Source organism: Haliotis rubra, unplaced genomic scaffold (genome assembly GCF_003918875.1).
Source record: "Haliotis rubra isolate DU_JTF1 unplaced genomic scaffold, ASM391887v1 Scf337, whole genome shotgun sequence".
In the NCBI taxonomy this organism is placed as follows: Eukaryota; Metazoa; Mollusca; class Gastropoda; order Lepetellida; family Haliotidae; genus Haliotis; species Haliotis rubra.
In genome coordinates this window covers 1059442-1078717 of record NW_025767010.1, presented here as the reverse complement: position 1 = coordinate 1078717, position 19276 = coordinate 1059442, and the positions used below count along the sequence as shown (strand labels likewise).

The window sequence follows — 19276 nt, the reverse complement described above, 5'->3', positions numbered from 1 at the left end:
CCATAGTGAAGGACATGTATCAATCCAAAGTATCTTGTGAAGAACTTATGCCTCATTTCATATCATATGACAGAAAGTGAAAATAAAAATATCTCTGCAGACCAAATTCACCCAAGGCACCCTACTGGTCAGATGGCGGAATGAAACAAATTTGTGATGCCATGGGTGAGTTATAACTTAGTGTCACCCCAGCAGTATTTCAGCCACATTGTGACGTGTGACATCATGAACAATGGGTCAGGGCTCCAGATAATTTTTCAACATCAGGAGTATGTACTCCTTATTTTTTCAATACAAGAGTACTGGAAAACCTTAAGAGTACATTTAGAGTACTGAGTGGAATTTATGGAATATCAGTAATCTTGTTTCATTTCATATATGCACCACAACATTGCTACTCTTGTGTAAACAGGTCAATAAACACTAAAACAATGCTTTTTCAGAAAAATACGTCTGTAAATGGTTCTAAGACCGTACACCATTGCCGTGGTGCGTATCTTCTATGTTTTCTAAATTATTTCCTACCGTATCGTGCATATGTTTTATCCATACATACGACGATACGGCCCTTATCTGGAGCCCTGATGGGTGACATCATATTTCTCTAAACAATGAAGTATTGCAGCACCATCAAACTGCTAACCAATCAGCATAATAACATCACTATGATGCTAATATGTGTAAGTTGTTAAACAGGATCATTCTATCCCTATGAGTGACACTGAACATTTCTGAACATAATTTCCAAAACACACAGTCTCTCTTCACATCATCCAACTGTTAAAGGGAGATAACTACCTGTATCCTGTGGGCAATGGTGGCCCAGTCCTGCATGTTCATGTTGGACGAGTCTAGGAGAGGTTCAAACTCCTCCACTGTGAACAGCACTCGGACCTCCTCCTTTGTAAGCCTGCCACAAAGCAAAAACCTATAGACACAACTTACCTTCGATAAACAAAATCATCAAGTGTATCAATCAAATCAGAATCAATACTGGGGGGGGGCCCATGATAAAATACTGTTGGAATAAACTGAAACAAAGCCATCTATCGATTAGTGTTAACTCCTCACTATTAATACTGCTTATGATATTCAATGAGAGAAATCAGGGGTGGAAATAACTTTAAAATTGCTAGTGTACTCCGGTACAGTGGCACATGCAAAATCACTTGCCCCATCATTTTTCCACTATACCGGCCGTTTTCTCGTTGATTTTTTAAATAAACAACATTATTAATATTGGAAAGTCAACTGGACACCGGTACAGCATGATATACAAAATTGCTTGCCCGACAGAAAAAACACTGGACTCGGATGTCGGGCAATGGGTTATTTCCACCCCTGGAAATATATGAGTCTGTTGTTTGTCTCTATATTGCCAGTCTGTGGGTATATAAGAAATGTCATGCATATAAATGCTCTTGTCAATGACTATTCCCTTTTCTGCCATTCATTAGTACGTGTAACACAATAACACAATGGCTCCTCAGCCATACACAACTGTTATCATGATAGTAAGTCCTTACATAGTCCTTGTTACAATCTGTCTACACTACAGTACTCATGCTGAGAGCACAGTGATCTGATCTTAAAGAGATTGCTGAAATATTTGACACGTTTCTGCAAAGTTTTCAAAATTGATATCTGGATACAAAATTACCCTAATATATATAAATAATAATTGATAATAATAAATACAACTGTTCTGTTAGTGTATGGTTATAAATTACCAAAGTAGACCTGAAATTAATTGATTTATTGCTAACAATGAACGTAGCTGATCCATTTGATGTTTGACACTGAATCTCCTGTCATTCATCATCAATCTTAACCACTGTTTCTATCAAATGTTATGGTTTCTGCAGCAGTGATTCAGTAATTCAGTATCAATATTGATAAAATTTGATTCTATACATCAAGATTAACATGTTTTTCTGGTACATCAATATCATGATATACAATGATACCCCTGATACTGTACACCCCAGTGGCCCTTTATACACAGATCTGAACCTGGAAACAAATGATTGATGTCATGATCAACATACCACTCTTTTGACCATCATGATGTACGGGGCGGTGGGGTAGCCTAGTAAGGCGTTCGCTCGTCACACTGAAGAGCTGGGTTCGATTCCCGACATGGGTACAATGTGTTACACCCATTTCTGGTGTCCCCTGCCGTGATATTGCTGGAATATTGCTAAAAGCAGCGTAAAATCCAACTCACTCACTCACTCATGATGTACAAGGATCCATTCTGTCCTAGGTTCTCCTTGTACAAAATTAGATGGGAAAGTGAAAGATATGAAAATATAGCAGATCCTGGATTGATATTAATTATATATTATATATATATATATTATAAATAAATGTTATAAATATATGTTATAAATAAATGTTATAAATATATTTAGTAAATATTTAATTAGCTTAGCTATACAACCCTTGCACATCAGCGTAGCATGTCAGCACCCTGATGAGAGGATAGAAGGGATGTTTGTCAAGTTGATAAACCAATAAACCAAAACATCTGACATGACAATTACTCCAACACAACATAGACATGACAAGCTGTGAGAAACAAGAAGAGTATTTAAATTCAGCTCACATCCAATACAGTGAATTACATGCATGGTAGCTTTATCAACTAGACTGTTATATCCTCTGAATATGCATATCATATTTGCATGTTACTCTTCTTCTTGTATATAGAGTGTTAAGAATATTCAGCCCATATTCAGCCACAACTCGGCAGCTAATGTGACTTAAAATTCCTAAAATACAATCTTCACATTGCATGCTATTATACATACAACTAATGTTATGGCTATTATATTTTACTGATACTGTTGTGATAGCAGGACCAACATATAGAAAGGGTCTTTAACATGTATAATGTTCCAAACTCATTATATGACTGCAATTACTGAAAGTACTGAAAATTAATAGCAGGCGCGCTACACACAAGTTTGTTTTGTCAGTAGTTAACCAACAGCCAACAAACTTTGTTCAACAATATTTTTTGTTGTTGACATTTTCAACAAATGTTACTTTAAGTTATATATGCCCATGCAGGTCTACGCGTTGGTCAAGTGGCTTGTTGGACCAGGGTACTTAGTATAGTCAAATACGGTAAAGAATTTGAAGAATTTTGTTAACATACTTTTGAATTCAGGAATACAGACATGCTAAATAACCATCTCTATCCAAACTGTCGCCCACTTGGTTTGGAATCCTAAATAAACTGAAGGATTTGTACCTATTAGACTTCAAGAGGTTTGAAAATATAAAATGTCCATGCATATAAAATTCATATAATATTAATTTCAGACCAACTTGGACATTGTACAATCACAACAAATAGCACATTCCATTAACCATTCATGAAGACTCCATATAAACGTACTGTTCTCCACTGAAAGCTCCATTCACCATGCTGACAAGGTGTTTATGTGCAAAATGAACATCAGGATGGCATGGTCGATGAAATGATGTGAAAGATTTTCACCACCATCATAATTCCTGTATTTCAGATACATTCACCTCCACGATTTTCACCTGCTCGGCAGAATTCTTGATGAAACTTTCTCATAAAAAAACATGACTAAAATTGACATTTCAGGTCAAGAGTAAATGTCAAACATCAGTGAGTTGGGTTGCAATATATTTTTATAAATGGGCTTTGTCATTTATCAAAACAGATTTATTCTTAGTTGATGAAGGAAACAGACAACAGTGTGTGTATTTAGGATAATTTCTGAAATCAGTGATTTGTAATTACCTACCACACAGGTTACAGTACCAGCAAATCTCTTTTCACAGGAAGTTCATTACCAAATTAGGGAAGGCTATAATATATAGACAGACAGATTCCATCAGCTGTCTGAAATCGGGGGTGAGGCCTCAGCTAACAAATATACCAATACCTGCCACGATATTGAAATATATCACAATTCCATAAAGTACACAGTCATGATTTCTTATGTTTACTGTAAGTTCAGACATATTTCCAGAAAGTAACACCTTCTCCATAACCTTCCTGATAACAATTGACAAGATAGAAAATAACAAACAAACATGAAATGGAAAGCAGCACTAAGTATTAGGTTTTGACACCAAATTCACAAATGGGAGGATAGGGATGGTGGTTCGCTGGCAGATCCAGACATGCCGACCTTTTTTTTGAGACACTTTACACCTGCACTCTCAGTCAAGACACTCTGGTATCGATATGTGCTGCAACTATTTCATAGTTCTGGATCCGCCTCCGCAGATCGAAGGGTAGGTATTAGGGCTGCGCAATATAACCGGTTTACTGGTATTTACCTGTTCAGACATGAAAACGATACATATTGCGATACTCTGATCGAAAACTGGTATTTTGACTTGCATTCGGAAAACTTTGTAACACTCGCAGAAATGTTCGGATATCTCCTTGTTTCATTTGTGCCAAATATTATTCACATTTTTATTTTATCATGATTAAAAGTTGTTATTAAAGCTTAATCAAGCCTAGTGATTTTGTTGTGTTTTTGCTCTATAAATCAAGAAGTAACTTGATTATAAGTGTTTTTTTGTTTAAAAATACTTCATGCAATATATTGCAATACATGCTTTCGCATCGCAATATATCGCAACATGAAAATTCTCTGCAATACCCACCCCTAGTAGGTATAAAGGCAGAAAGTTAGAAATACAAATCCATCTTCAACAACACATAACCAGATGTCTTCAAACTACACTATATATTCAAAATAGTATTGCAATCATCTTGCAGACTCTGGAGGTTCAAACGATGACAAACATATAGCTGACAGACATAAGCTGCAGATATTTATATCCAAATGTGTTTGTCCCATCAGTTTTCTTCCAGACACCAAGAAGTGGTGAACTTAATCTGACACTGCTTTTAGCATGTTTAGCAATATTTTAGCAACATCACAGCACAGCCAGTCACCAATGTAGAAACACAGCAACTTGCTGCAAGTGATGACTTTTCATTGCAACTTAGTCAATTTCAGCAACTTTAAGGACAAACAGATTTATTCTTAATAGCCAGTGAATGACAATTGTATCATCATATATTTCCTATGACTTGGTTCCTGGATCTCACCTCGCTTCAAACTTAACACATAAGTGTGACAGTAAGTGTTTCAGTACCACACCTGTACTTTATTATAATAATATTTATTGAGCAAATCAGCCTTCATACTGGTGTTTCTAAAAGTCACATAAAACAGGGTTTCACAAATATTGACAATAAATGTACTTGAAATGCAACTGCAATAAAATATGTTTCTCACATCCTATTATTTTCCAGATGATATACAGGCTACAAAGATTCTGGTTGTGCGAAAGGAATCAGTTACCACAATCGGAATACATGTATTTAGATCATGATCTAATATTCATAGGACTCACATACTTGCTTAACAACTAACTACAACTATTCATAGCAGATGATATACACAGAAATGGGCTTCAACACTGAGTATCATTCATAGCACCAGCAACAGTATCCACAGTTTCACTGCCAGTTAACAAACTTAAGTACACATGTAGTAGATGAGGTTGATAAGTAATGGCAAAAGTAACTGTCAGATGTTTACAATTACACCTTTGTCATTTTGCATAGGTATCAAAACTCTTATCAAGTATTTTTCAAGATTTATTTGAACACGTACAAGAAAATCCTCATTTATCAAGTGTATTATATCTGCATTCTTTTGACATTAATATATGATGACAATGGGGCAAGGGTAATGATTACTTTTTTTAATGCAGGGCTCCAGATAAGATTTCAACATCAGGAGTACGTACTCCTTAATTTTTCAATACATGAGTACTGGAAAAACTTAATAGTACATTTAGAGTACTGAATGGAATTTAATGGTGTATCAGTAATCTTGTGTTTCGTTTCATATATGCACCACAACATTGCTACTCTTGTGTAAACAGGTCAATATACAATAAAACAATAATTTTTCAGATAAATATGTCTGTAAATTATTCTAAGACCATACACCATTGCTATGGTGCGTATCTGCAACGTTTCCTAAATTATTTCCTGTCGTATCGTGCTTATTTTGTATCCGTACATACCACGATACGGCCTTTATCTGCAGCCCTGTTAATGTTAAAGAAAAATACATTACATTGGCTAATCCAGGATGGTAGACAATGGACCCAATCAACTTTCTAAAGATCTCTACATAATATCACACAAAACCAAAACCAAATCCAGAGTTTCAAATTAAAATTCTGAACAAAATCTTAGAGGCAGATGGACTTCAAATATGTGACAGAGCTCTCCTGATGAAAATCAGCATTGAGAAGAGAACATAACCTTACTTCTAACACACAGAATCAAGCTACCCTCATCTGCATTGATATGCGTGATTTGTCATGTACAGATTAATGGCTGACATTTCATTATTTCATATAAAGTTAAAGAAGATAGAGAAAACCCAATAGTTTCATATTACTATAGTTAGTCTGTCATGTCAATACTTCAATAACTGTACAGTTATATCTAAAACATGACAAATTAACCATTGTAATATGAACAAGAAGACAAAGTCATCAATATCCCCCGCAATGGCAAAATACTCTTCATGATTATGTCTACGAGTTATGATTATGTCAAATATTTAGGTGTGTATATAGAAAAGTGGAAAGAGAGCATTGAAAGGTTTTTAAAGTTCTGCTCCAGAAAATAGCACTATCACCAATTTCAGGCTAAGTCAAAACTTGTTGCCACGGAAATGCCAAAAATATTTTAACCAGAATTCCAAAACTACCAAAAGGCATCAGTACACCACCAGATCTATCTATGTGCCAAGTTTGGTGAAGAAATATTGAACGGTTTTAGAGTTCTGCTAAAGACATGACAAATCGGACGCGACGGACGGAGTCCATTTTAATACCCCAAAAGCGCTAAAAACACTACTGGTCTTGTGAGTGGTATACCAGAGACAATACTCCAATCCTTTAACTCAACTCTCTGAACATTAGTTTCCTGGACTTTTTCACTGGCAATGATACTGTTCCCAGTAACAAAGACCCACTGTAGTGACATATGACCTGGAGGTAGGATATGACCATATCCATCATGATCCCAACTATATTATATCTTATTCTAAGATGCTTCGGTGAAAGATCAGAGGCGCCGACAGTACTTTATCAGATGTGCACTTTTTGCATTACGTCACAATGTATTGGCGTTACCGCGCCATTCTTGTCTGCCCCCTCATAATCAAGCAAATTTGCGTTAAGTCACAATGTAAGCAACATCACGATGCATGTCAGTTGTCATCGCCTCGTACAGCCTCCTACAGTAAACTACTCCTTTGCATCCCGTTTCTTGGTTTGCAGTTGTTTCACGCAGCTAACATCACTGGTGGAATCATTACGTTTATGTTTTCCGAACGGTTAAAATGTCTCAATTCAACTCACAAGTTTTCAGCGACACGGTAATGTTCACAATGTTTACATTCCCACAATGCAATCGTGGAATGTCGCTTGACTACTCAGCTTCATCTGGATGTACTGATCTAAAATTACGTTGGTAGTAGAAATGCGATGTTCATATTGCCCCATATGGTTTACGTTAATCATAGATGTAATTACAATAATTTAGAGAAGGTATTTAATCCGTACGTAAACCGCCATGAAACTGTTATCATTTGTTTTTTTCTGGTAACGTTCGTTTTAACATAGGGGGACAGACACATCAATAGAACAGCGCGCCAGTTAGCCCTGTGCGAGGATTCTTAATTTAGGTCACTGACACAGTCGTTTGTTTTCTGCTTAAATTAATTGTAATTATCCTTAGAAAGTATTAAATTTGTCACGTTAGAAAAGAAATACAGTTAGCTCTACCACCATGTATAGTGTAATAAAGCACACTTTCGCCCTGAACTATTATAACGTTAAAGCACTCGGACGCAAGCATCCTCGTGCTTTAACTATAATAGTTCAGGGCGAAAGTGCGCTTTTTTACACTATTCATGGTGGTAGAGCGAACTGTATTTCTTAAATCCACAACAATGAAACAGGCCCACTGAAACATTTGGTTCAAGCCCAAGGATGGATATATCAACACAAAGAGTTTCAGGATTTTTTAATTTGATGGATCACTGGTCTTGCATTCATGTGGTTTATTTCAAAACTGGAGAAATATAATATCCAAGTTTATCGTGTTAACAACCAGTTTGTATATTTTGCAATTATTCCAAGCTTTAAAAAAATTGATTTGTAAATGTAGGATTTTCAATTTGACATGATCATTTTGCCAAGTCGTTCAGTTGATGAGGCTAATCATAACAAAATTCATTGCACAATAAATCTTGAGTTATGTCCCTTGTCTTTGACTTTGACACGATGATGCTTGAGAGAGTAATATATTTTGATCTTATGCATGTATATTTCCGATGGGTAATATTAGAGGAAAACATTCTGTGATCCAGTATTAATTCTAAAAAAGTGATGTCACCTCCTCCACGACTGTTGACTTCGACCCAAATATAACTGTGATCCAACAAATAAAAATGAATAATGGTAATCATGCTACTGCACACAAAATAGAAATAACTGTTTTTCACACCCTCTGATTTTTCCTGTCTAATAGTTTTCCTTATCTCTGAAGGATTCATACAATTATTCATAAGAAAGGTCAGGCAAGTTTTTTATATTTAACAGATTTTTTTTTTCAATACACAAAGGGACTGATACAAAATCAAATTCAAGTTTCAATGCCAAACCAACCAAACACAGAATTGTTAATTTTTAAAATTATTTTCAAATATTAAATACAGACTTAGAAACATGCTGAAAGAAGACAAGGAAATAAGTCTAAATTAAAGACTATATGATTCAGAAATCTTGTAAATACTATCAAGTCTAAATGACACCATCTACATTACCTAGGATTCATCTACCATACACCAGTAGTAGTATTAATCAATTAGTCCTTCTACATCCTTCTACAAGAGGAACAGAGGTGAGTGACTTCAAAGTGAGAGTCATCTCCCTCAGTCCTACTAGAGGAACAGAGGCGAGTGAATTAAAGTGAGAGTCGTCTGCCTCAAAGTGAGATCAAAGTGAGAGTCGTCTCCCTCAGTCCTACTAGAGGAACAGAGGCGAGTGACTTCAAAGTGAGAGTCGTCTGCCCTCAGTCCTACTAGAGGAACAGAGGTGAGTGACGTCAAAGTGAGAGTCGTCTCCGTCATCCATGACATCAGTACACCCACATACAGCCCATACAAACAATATGAACAATGAGTAAAGTGAGTCAGTAGGCAAGCAAAGTGATTGTTAGTGTTACCCATTTGGAGAATGTTGGCCATCTGTTTTCAGCTTCGATTTGAGCAGCCTGCATTACACCATACATACACATATAGTCACATAAGAAACATATCAGGTCTATTACCCTCATCATATGGCATCGTGGTGAGTGAAAATACTGTAACCATGGTAATTACCTTATAAAAATGAAATATGAACCACAGAATCTATTTTTCAAATTCCAAGTGAATATAAAACTACATTTCATGTAACAACCATGCTGTTTTCAGTGTTTCTTTGAATTTTAAGTCAAAATTACTCAGTAGGAAGATAAAGGACTTCTTTAACAATGTTTGAACCTCAATTAACACTTTCCCAAATGATGAGTGCTGGTGAATGTTTCAAATTAATGTTTGATATCTATAGCAAGTAACAAACATCTGATCTGTCATGTCTGACACACTTGTAATCGTCATATTCCAGTATATTTTTCACACTGATATTACCTTATTCCTAACTTTGTTGTATAACACAATGTAATGGACATACTTACGGCAAAGCGAGATGATTCGCCTCTGTTTCAGCACAAAAATGAGCATCTCCGTATTCAGCATCATGGAAGATGGGAAGAGCTCTCAGTTTCTGCACCATGCAGTCAGGCTCCGGCTCATACACTGTATCACAAAGACATTTAGAATAACAGTAAATGGTCGGTTATATTTAATGAATAATAAGTGTTTCAATACAAATCTGAATATTGAATCCATAGGAATATTTAACTGTCAGTCAATATTACAGTGGAAAATTAAAGACCATGATCTGTGTTACGTTACTGTCAAAACTATTTCGATATATATTTGTCATGGTTCTCATTGAAAGGTCATAGTGACCTATGCTCTTATTTCCAGTTTGTCATTTAATCGTTATCCATTATAATACATATCAAATAGACATTTCAATATAAAGGAGTTTTAAGCCTTGTTGGAAATTGCCAGTCAAAATACTGTGTTACATTGTATGCTGTTTGATCAGTCACCTTTAATTACACATTACACATTTAATTAAGAAAGACTGTCACTGACATTCATACAGCTTGGCCTTCACTCACTGAAGATTCTTGCTCTAATGATACACACAAAGTGAATGTCAGTTCTGATGATTTTTCAGTTCCATATTTAATACATCAAGGAATGTGTACACAATTTCAAACAACTACCAGTTATTTCACAGAATATAATTGTAGAAGTGACATGACCATATTTACACTTGAAATTGCTCTACTGAACATTGTTTGTAGTTTGCTTGACCACACAATAAACAGAAGTTGTAATCCTTTTAATGACGAAGTAGTACATCAGCGCTCACATTATTTCAACAATGTATACCTAGTGTATCCTAGTTGTTAAAGCGTTTGCCCATCAAGCCAAGGACACAGGTTCAATTCCCCACATGGGTACAATGTGTGAAACCCCTTCCTAGCGTCTCGCACTGTCATATTGCTGGAATATTGCTAAAAGTGGCCTATAACTAACTCATCCAAATATGTCAAATGCACAGTAAAGAAATATTACAATGACTTAGAAGAAGAGTCACATGGTATTTTGATTTTGGCAATTTCCTGCAATGATTGGCAGTTTGTATAAAAATATCATATGACCATCACATTACCTACCTTCACAGGTACACTAAACTTATATCTGGGTCACTTAAATGTTCCTGTTCATAGACCGATAGTGTGCATACTTTTTACAATAATAGTACAAGTCTCCCAAATAAATAATTATTGGCTTGTATCTTTTCAATGAAACGTTTTAAATAGTATGACCTAACCATGGCGTTGATTAATGTGGCGTAAAGATTAATTGCGTATAAGTCAACTGGACCATGAAGGAGAATCAAGATCAAAGATTGACGACCTAAAGGTGTCTCAACAATTCCGTCGCAGTTTCAAAAACTGAACGTCTGTTTCCTTGACAACAGTCCGTTTATGATAAGACGCTACTCCAACACAAAATGATATGTGCTTTAACATAAATCGTTTTCAGAAAACAGCACAACCTCCATTTTTGGTAACCATTCCAATCGTCCCCCCTGTGTACAGCACGAGGATCCTCGCCAGCGGTTCTGCATCGTGTAGCGCTCGGGTCTTCAGTTCAAGTTCCGCGACTTTCTCATCCACTGATTTCGATCTTACTAGTTCGGTTTCACATTGATCAGCATTGTGTGCCATTGAATTAAGTCACACTTGTTTCGTTATTTAGTAATGACAGAAAACGTCACGAACGTCAAGCAGTTCTACCAAACCGGAACAGGGTACTTTTTGGTCCTCTTTTCTTAGAAGATTTCCTTTATTATCTCCCTTTGGCTACCAAGGTTGTGCCTTATTTTCTTTTTCATAACTGACTAAATCCCTAAATACGTACACCCTTTTAAAATGTAAATTGTGTTTTGTTCATCGTATTCAAGTTACTTTCCCATGAAAACACTTATTCGTAAAAATCATCAAAATGGTGATTTATTTTAGCAATGGGATTCGAGGGGTATTCTTTCCTAGCTGCAAATCATAACTGTAGATACTCCGCTGGTACTACTTGGGTTCCCTTTCTGAAACTCACTGGCCACTAATATGTACATACATGTAGCTAAAATATTTGCCAATTTGATATATGAAATCTATTTTACGTGACTACTTCTGATGCTAAGAATATACTATAAATGTTCTATACACGATTTACACCTGCAATACCTAACCCAAACTCGCAGCCCCAAACACACTGCCGGTTGGAGAAAGTATACACCCATGTTTGATAGTGGTTAAGGGGCGACGGGGTAGCCTAGTGGTTTCGTTCGTCGCGCCGAAGGCCTGGGTCCGATTCCCTACATGGGTATAATGTGTGAAGCCCATTTCTGGTGTCCCCCGCCGTGATATTGGTGGTATATTGCTAAAAGCGGCGTAAAACTGAACTCACTCACAAGACATGGTTATTCAGTGGTGGTATATGTCATACGGTTAACGCGGGTGTGCTTGCAACCCTAAAGTTTGTAGTGTTTCAGCCTTGTAACGTTTGATAACGTTGATCAATCCACTTTTCATCATATAATTATTTTGTCCTACAGTAAAGGTGCTAAATTTCTAGGCCTATATATAAACTGACGAGCAAAAGAAAGTACACAGGTGTAATTGTTGTTGCAATCCCAAATAAGCGTTCTAACTAATAAAATTATTGAAAAACATTGATTGGGTAGAACGCAACCATCATGTTTCATTTGCCAAAATGCTACCAAAAACATTTGTACGTGTTTTGCACGAATTTTTGCAAAATTGTGATTATTGTCCCATGCACCAGCACTTTTCTGACAGAGAGTATAAAACCTGTTTGTCGTGAAGACATCTCACGAGGAAATGCCAAGATTGACGTCGGCGCAACGAGAACGGGCCAAAGGAATGACACAAATGGGTGCTGTCAACAGCGATATTGCAAGGACATTGGGTTGCACAAGACAAACCATAATTCCGCTGTTTAACCGTTTCAGTACGACAGGCCAGACATGTGATCGACCCAGAAGTGGACGTTCCAGAGTCACAACACCCCAAGAGGATCGCTGTCTGCGGGTTATTCACCTACGCAACTGGATGTTGACGGTGACGTCATCAGCAGCCACATCATTGGGTCATCGCGTAAGCCGATTCACAGTGACAAGACGACTTCGTCCTGCTGGCATGTATTGGCCTACCGACCGCTACGTGGAATTGCCTTGACCTTCCAGCATCGTAGGAACCGACTGCAGTGGTCATCACTACATCGCTGTTTATTGTTACAATGTCATTTTGCTGATAAAACACGTGTATTGCAGTGTGCTTCAACATACATTTTCCATTTCATCAAAAGGTTTTGTTATTTTTATCTTATTGGAAGAAACACAACCTGTGTACTTTCTTTTGCACATCAGTTTAGGTTAATCTAGAATGTTTCAGGTTTGGAGTCATAAGTTTGGGCAGGACATCTAAATGTTCCTCCAACCAGGTCGTGCTTCATTCCTGAACGGAAATTCTGCTTTATCATATAATGGTTAGGTTTCTCGGCATTTTGCCAACGAATGTGTAGCCTATATTGTATAAGAACCAACCCTATATATTGAGTTAACTAATGTGTATTCCCAACACGGGATATTTACCTTCCAAAACAAACTCCAAATAACCTCCATTAATGAGTTCACATTGTTTGGTCTCGGTTTGTATGAATATGTGTTTGATTATTCCACGACCTTACAAAACACGTGGTCGTCTATAACGTCATGTGAGTGAGTAGAGTTTTACGCCACACTCAGCAATATTCCAGCTATATGGCAGCGGTCTGTAAATAATCGAGTCTGGACCAGACAATCCGTGATAACCAGCATGAACATCTATCTCTGCAACTGGGATACGATGACATGTGTCAACCAAGTCAGCGAACCTGACCACCCGATCCCGTTAGTCGCCTCTTACAACAAGCGTGGGTTGCTGAAGATCAATTCTAACCCGGATCTTCGCGGATATAATGTCATGTAAGTAAAATATGACACGAATGAGAATAAATAGTACATGCATTCTGCCCCATCAAAGATCACACTAGCCGTTTAACCCTAGGCTCTATGCATAGTTGAATATTTTTGGCATCCATCCCAAGAACTACTACACAGCTTGTTTTGGGAAATGAGACTAGAACGTATGGCTGTGCGTCACATGTTTAGGGATAAATATGTTGTTTGATTTATCCCGTGCATGAAAGGAAGACGAAAGTTTAATTTCAGAATTAAAATGTTGGCACCCGCAGACAAACATTAAAGGCACCCAGCTTTGTGCGCTGCGGCAATCAGAAAACTGAAAACCGTCCAGAAAACAGCTCTCGGAATCGTTTGATGGACTGTCAATTTTACCTGAAATCATGGCGATGCATACTATGGAAATGATCCCTAAAAGATTGTTGGCCCCATAAGATGAGATTCGACTGACTGACTGGGTATGGGTTAATGCGCCGCTTTTAGCAATATTCCAGCAATATTACGGCGGGGGACACCAGAAATGGGCTTCACAAATTGTACCTATGTGGGGAATCGAACCCAGGCCTTCAGCGTGACGAGAGAACGCTTTAACCACTTGGCTACCCCACCGCCCACATGCGATTCGAAATTCGAAACTTTGACAATACTGTCCAAAACCATATATGGTTTATTGGTGTTTGCTTGGCGTGTATTTCGCAATCAGCAGTATAGTATATAATTGAGTCTGGACCAGACAAACCATAGATGGTATTGCGAGCAACTGTCAGTGGAGATCCGGGTTAGAGTTGGTCTTCAGCAACCCAGTCGTAAAGGCGACTAACGGGATCGGGTGGTCAGGCTCACTGACTTGGTTTACACATGTCATCGTATCCCAATTGCGTAGATCGATGCTCATGCTGTTGATCACTGGATTGGATTGGTGTTTGTTTGGTGTGTATTTCGCAATCAGCTGTCCCAATATCGGAACACCTCTTCTTTCACTTCGGCGACTAACGGGATCGGGTGGACAGGCTCACTGACTTGGTTTACACATGTCATCGTATCCCAATTGCGTAGATCGATGCTCATGCTGTTGATCACTGGATTGTCTGGTAAAGCCTCGATTGTTTAGAAACCGCCGCCATATAGCTGGAACATTGCTGAGTGCGACGTTAAACAACAAACAAACACTTACACATCCGCCAGTCCGTCGGGGTACGGCGAAACACACGCAAAGAAGCCATGGCGCCTTACCCCACCCTCGCAACACGCATCGGTTGCTAAGCCAAACGTAACAAGAGATCCCAAGCGTTTCCACTGTGAATGTTATCGTGTAGTGTAGGCTCTCATTGAATACCTCTACATGTACTGCATAGAAATATGTTCTGAAGAGCGAAATGTTGCCGAGAGATCTATTATTGATTAGCGTCTGTGAAGCAGACTGTGGGGCTTATACCGACCGTTGCTATTTCCAGGACGGTTCAAACTAAGTATACCCTTGAAGAGAGGTTTTTGTTCTAGAGTGTATGGTGACTAGTGTAGATATATTTTTGTGGAGGAAAAGATGTGTGTGGCGATGGGGAACTTCATAAGACATATACATACCAGACTAACTAAGTGCAAGGCGAATACAGTTGAACCGCGAACAATCTATTTCTGGTAGTCATGTTATTTTTGCAAGCATTCACTCTTCTTCAGTTGTCTGGTGAATTATCTTTATGAACTATACACCAGATTTATATCACATGGTAACAGACTGGGAATTATATAATCGAACATTTGTCAAGCCAGAAAGTAAGGTTTAGTTTGACTCGATATTCTTATGACTAATAGATATGCACGACTGTCGATTGATTACCGTCGTGTCTTCTATTACGGAAGTCCTTCGTGAAAGGGTTCTGCTTCTGGCGACGAGTGAGGGTAGAGTACAGAATGGTCTTGTTCTTCTGTACTTAATATTTTGGAGTAAATTATGAGGAGTGTAAGTGAAGCAAGTGTATACTGCTATTATTTCTCAAGTAGTGTATCAAGATGGGTTAAAGTAATATCACGGTGGGCGACACCAGACACTAGACAAGGGCTTCACACATTGTATCGAACCCGGGACTTCGTCGTGACGATCGAACAAGGCCACCCCACCACAAGATGATACACTGGGCAGCACTTGACGAATCTGAAGGGAAAGCTGGTCTCTGACTTAATGCTTAATTGGGTGAAAATAGCACTGTTGTTTGACAGTAAATAATTTTCTGAATGTAACATCGCAACGCTGGACATATATCCATTATAATTTATATCATACGTTGGATAATCGTGATGTAAATATAAGTCCGATGTCACGATGTCTTGAAGAATTAATGTTCATGTTTGATACAGCTCTTCTTTCTAAAATACGAGGATGTAGTGTCACAAAGGATGCCCGTGGAATCATCTTTGAACCGGGTATATATGTAAGAACTGACACCTGGTTTTACTCCGCTTTTAGCAATATTCCAGCAACATCAGTCAGTGACAATATGCCACCAAGATCATGGACGGTGACACAAAAAAGGGCTTTCACATTGTGCCAATGTTGGGAGTCTAACCAAGGTCGTCGGCGTGTCCCATTCGGACACTTACATAGGCGACCTATACAGGGAACAAAATTATCGCTGGCAATCTATTGACGACTGCCTTTGGCTTTACTGCACATTATTTCAGGTGCATTAAAGCAGGCCTGGAAAAGGGGGAGGAAATTCCCAGTTGAAGGCCTAACGCATTACAACTGTGATGAATCCCACAACCGCGGGGTTGGTGTTGATAAACGTAGAAACAATCTTGGTAAATCTGGTCTACAAACCGAAGGCAACAGGTCCATGTCATGCCCAAGAGGCGGAACTCTGCACAGCAAAGTCCACCATCTTGTCCGACTTATGATCGCTAGAATGCGAAAATGTTTTGGTATGGAAATGTGGGTTTCATCCTGGTATGGCCTGCAACTTTGCACAACGAATTGCATTATGTTAAAGGTGTGGCCATCTCTATTCCCAAGCACAACGAATTGCATTATGTTAAACGTGTGTCCATCTCTATTCCCAAGCACAACGAATTGCATTATGTTAAACGTGTGGCCATCTCTATTCCCAAGCACAACGAATTGCATTATGTTAAACGTGTGGCCATCTCTATTCCCAAGCACAACGAATTGCATTATGTTAAAGGTGTGGCCATCTCTATTCCCAAGCACAACGAATTGCATTATGTTAAAGGTGTGGCCATCTCTATTCCCAAGCACAACGAATTGCATTATGTTAAACTTGAGGCCATCTCTATTCCCAAGCACAACGAATTGCATTATATTAAACGTGAGGCCATCGCTATTCCCAAGCACAACGAGTTGCATTATGTTAAAGGTGTGGTCATCTCTATTCCCAAGCAATGTATGTGTGGTGCATCCCCCCTAAATACTCTACCCATGGCATGGGCGGATCCAAGGGGGACTTAAGACCACATTGAAGATTTTTATTTTTTTTTTGCGTTGGCAGAGCCAAGGGGTGGTTAAGGGGGTTCGACTCCCCTCCCCTCTCAAAATTCCTGGATCTGCCCATGCATGGAGACATCTATGTTTCCACGCTAATGTGTCATGTCATAATGTTGAAATACCTGGCAGACCATGAAATTGTTGTGTTGAAACTATTTCAACATTTGTGTATATAGCTGGTGTAAAAAAATCTGTACCTAACTGAGGAGTGAGTGAGTATGGTTTTATGCCGCTTTTTAGCAATATTCCAGCAATATCACGGTGGGGGGCACCAGAAATGGGCTTCACACATTGTACCCATGTGGGGAATCGAACCCGGGTCTTCGGAGTGATGAGCGAACGCTTTAACCACTAGGCTACCCCACCGCTCCTACCTAACTGAGGAAGAGTAATCACAAATACATCATGTTGAAACCTTATGTTGGCAAGAAACGAAGTAGAAACATGGCAACCAGATCAGTAGCCTACACATTATTTTTCTTAATGGCCAAAGTAATATAGACAGTCTCCCTTCAGATAAATGATCCCTTCACCTTTCGTCCAACCTTTAACCTGTTGTCCCTTTTCAGAAAATCTCACTACACTGTGCTCAGCCTCATTTTAAACATGGAAACATGGGCTGTTGAGAATCAAAATTATTCTGGGTTCACTAGCACAAAGTGATCTTAAAGCTAGGACCTAATCCACATAAGAAACACAGTCTTACAATCGTTGTAGTGTCAAGATTGCTTTGTACAAGTGGGCCTTAGAGTACCTAAGGTATGGGCATCTTGGAGTGTGAAAACATCCTTTGATGCTTAATCAGCATGTATTTGACCCTGCCCTGATAGTGTAGGTTTAGTTACCTCCCTTATTTATATATTGGCCCGTCCCACATACAGATGAACCTTAACTGTTAGGTGATTTGTTATGTTAGTTTCTTCTGGAACCACCACTGCTATAGTTTGGCATGAAATGCATGTGGACCCGTTTTTTTTGTAAATATCTCTTCATCCAATGACCCAATCGATCTCAAACTGTGCAAGTGGATGTTTTGTCAGACAACCTAATCACATTGTAAATCACCGATTTTATGCATTTGTATTAAAGAATCTGTCTATGTAACTGTCAACAAAATAAACAGCAGACCGCAGACTGCTGGCAGAGGGAGGGAGCCAATGACCTGTAACAGCAGCAGTGTTGGGTCATAAAGGTCAACGTTCTTCAATGTAGGTCAGCTATGTACGTTTCATGTAATCCGACACCTTATAAATCGGTTTGCTACGTTTGCTCTCTTTTTTTTTTTAAATTCAACACATTTCTAATTAAACGTTTAGCATCATCTGAATAAGCTTTCATGATGACAGCTAGAAGTAGTCAATGTGAATGATCCAAACGGTCTATCACTGTGCAGAGCACAGGTAACTATCATGAACTGCACGTGCATTTACCTGTATGACCCAACACTGCCGCTGTTACAGGTCACTGGCTCTCTCCCTCTGCCAGCAGTCTGCGGTCTGCTGTTTATTTTGTTGACAGTTACATAGACAGATTCGTTAATACAAATGCATAAAATCGGTGATTTACAATGTGATTAGGTTGTCTGACAAAACATCCACTTGCACAGTTTGAGATCGATTGGGTCATTGGATGAAGAGATATTTACAAAAAAACGGGTCCACATGCATTTCATGCCGAACTATAGTTTACAATATCATGTTAAATAAAAACACAGTACATTCTGGATACATCATGCCACATCTTCAGAGGAAGTAGATATCCAGCAGTAACAAATTTCCATCCCTTCTGGTCCAGTCGTTGGCTGGTTGGTTTGTTGATTAACTCAGCATTCAGCAATATTACGCGCCCCATTCAGCAATATTCCAGCAAATTCCCCAGTTGGTTCAGTATGTGAAATAACACTTCATTGAGAATTTCACAAAATGTATGTCCAACAAACTCACAAAA

General features: G+C 38.4%; 1 protein-coding gene across 2 annotated transcripts in view; it reads right to left on the bottom strand.

Moving 5' to 3' along the window:
- Positions 1-11602, bottom strand: part of LOC124284464 (L-asparaginase-like) — a 35647-nt gene extending 24045 nt beyond the window's left edge. The window contains exons 1-4 of one of the 2 annotated variants that reach the window (XM_046720545.1): positions 11344-11602; positions 9839-9959; positions 9326-9373; positions 799-910 (exon numbers count right to left, since the gene is read on the bottom strand). In XM_046720545.1, the coding sequence (XP_046576501.1) occupies positions 799-910; positions 9326-9373; positions 9839-9959; positions 11344-11515 (453 nt within the window). In that variant the 5' untranslated portion in view covers positions 11516-11602. The remainder of the gene's footprint in view (positions 1-798; positions 911-9325; positions 9374-9838; positions 9960-11343) is intronic. The other variant, XM_046720547.1, reaches the window with a different exon arrangement.
- Between the last annotated feature and the right edge of the window lie 7674 nt (positions 11603-19276).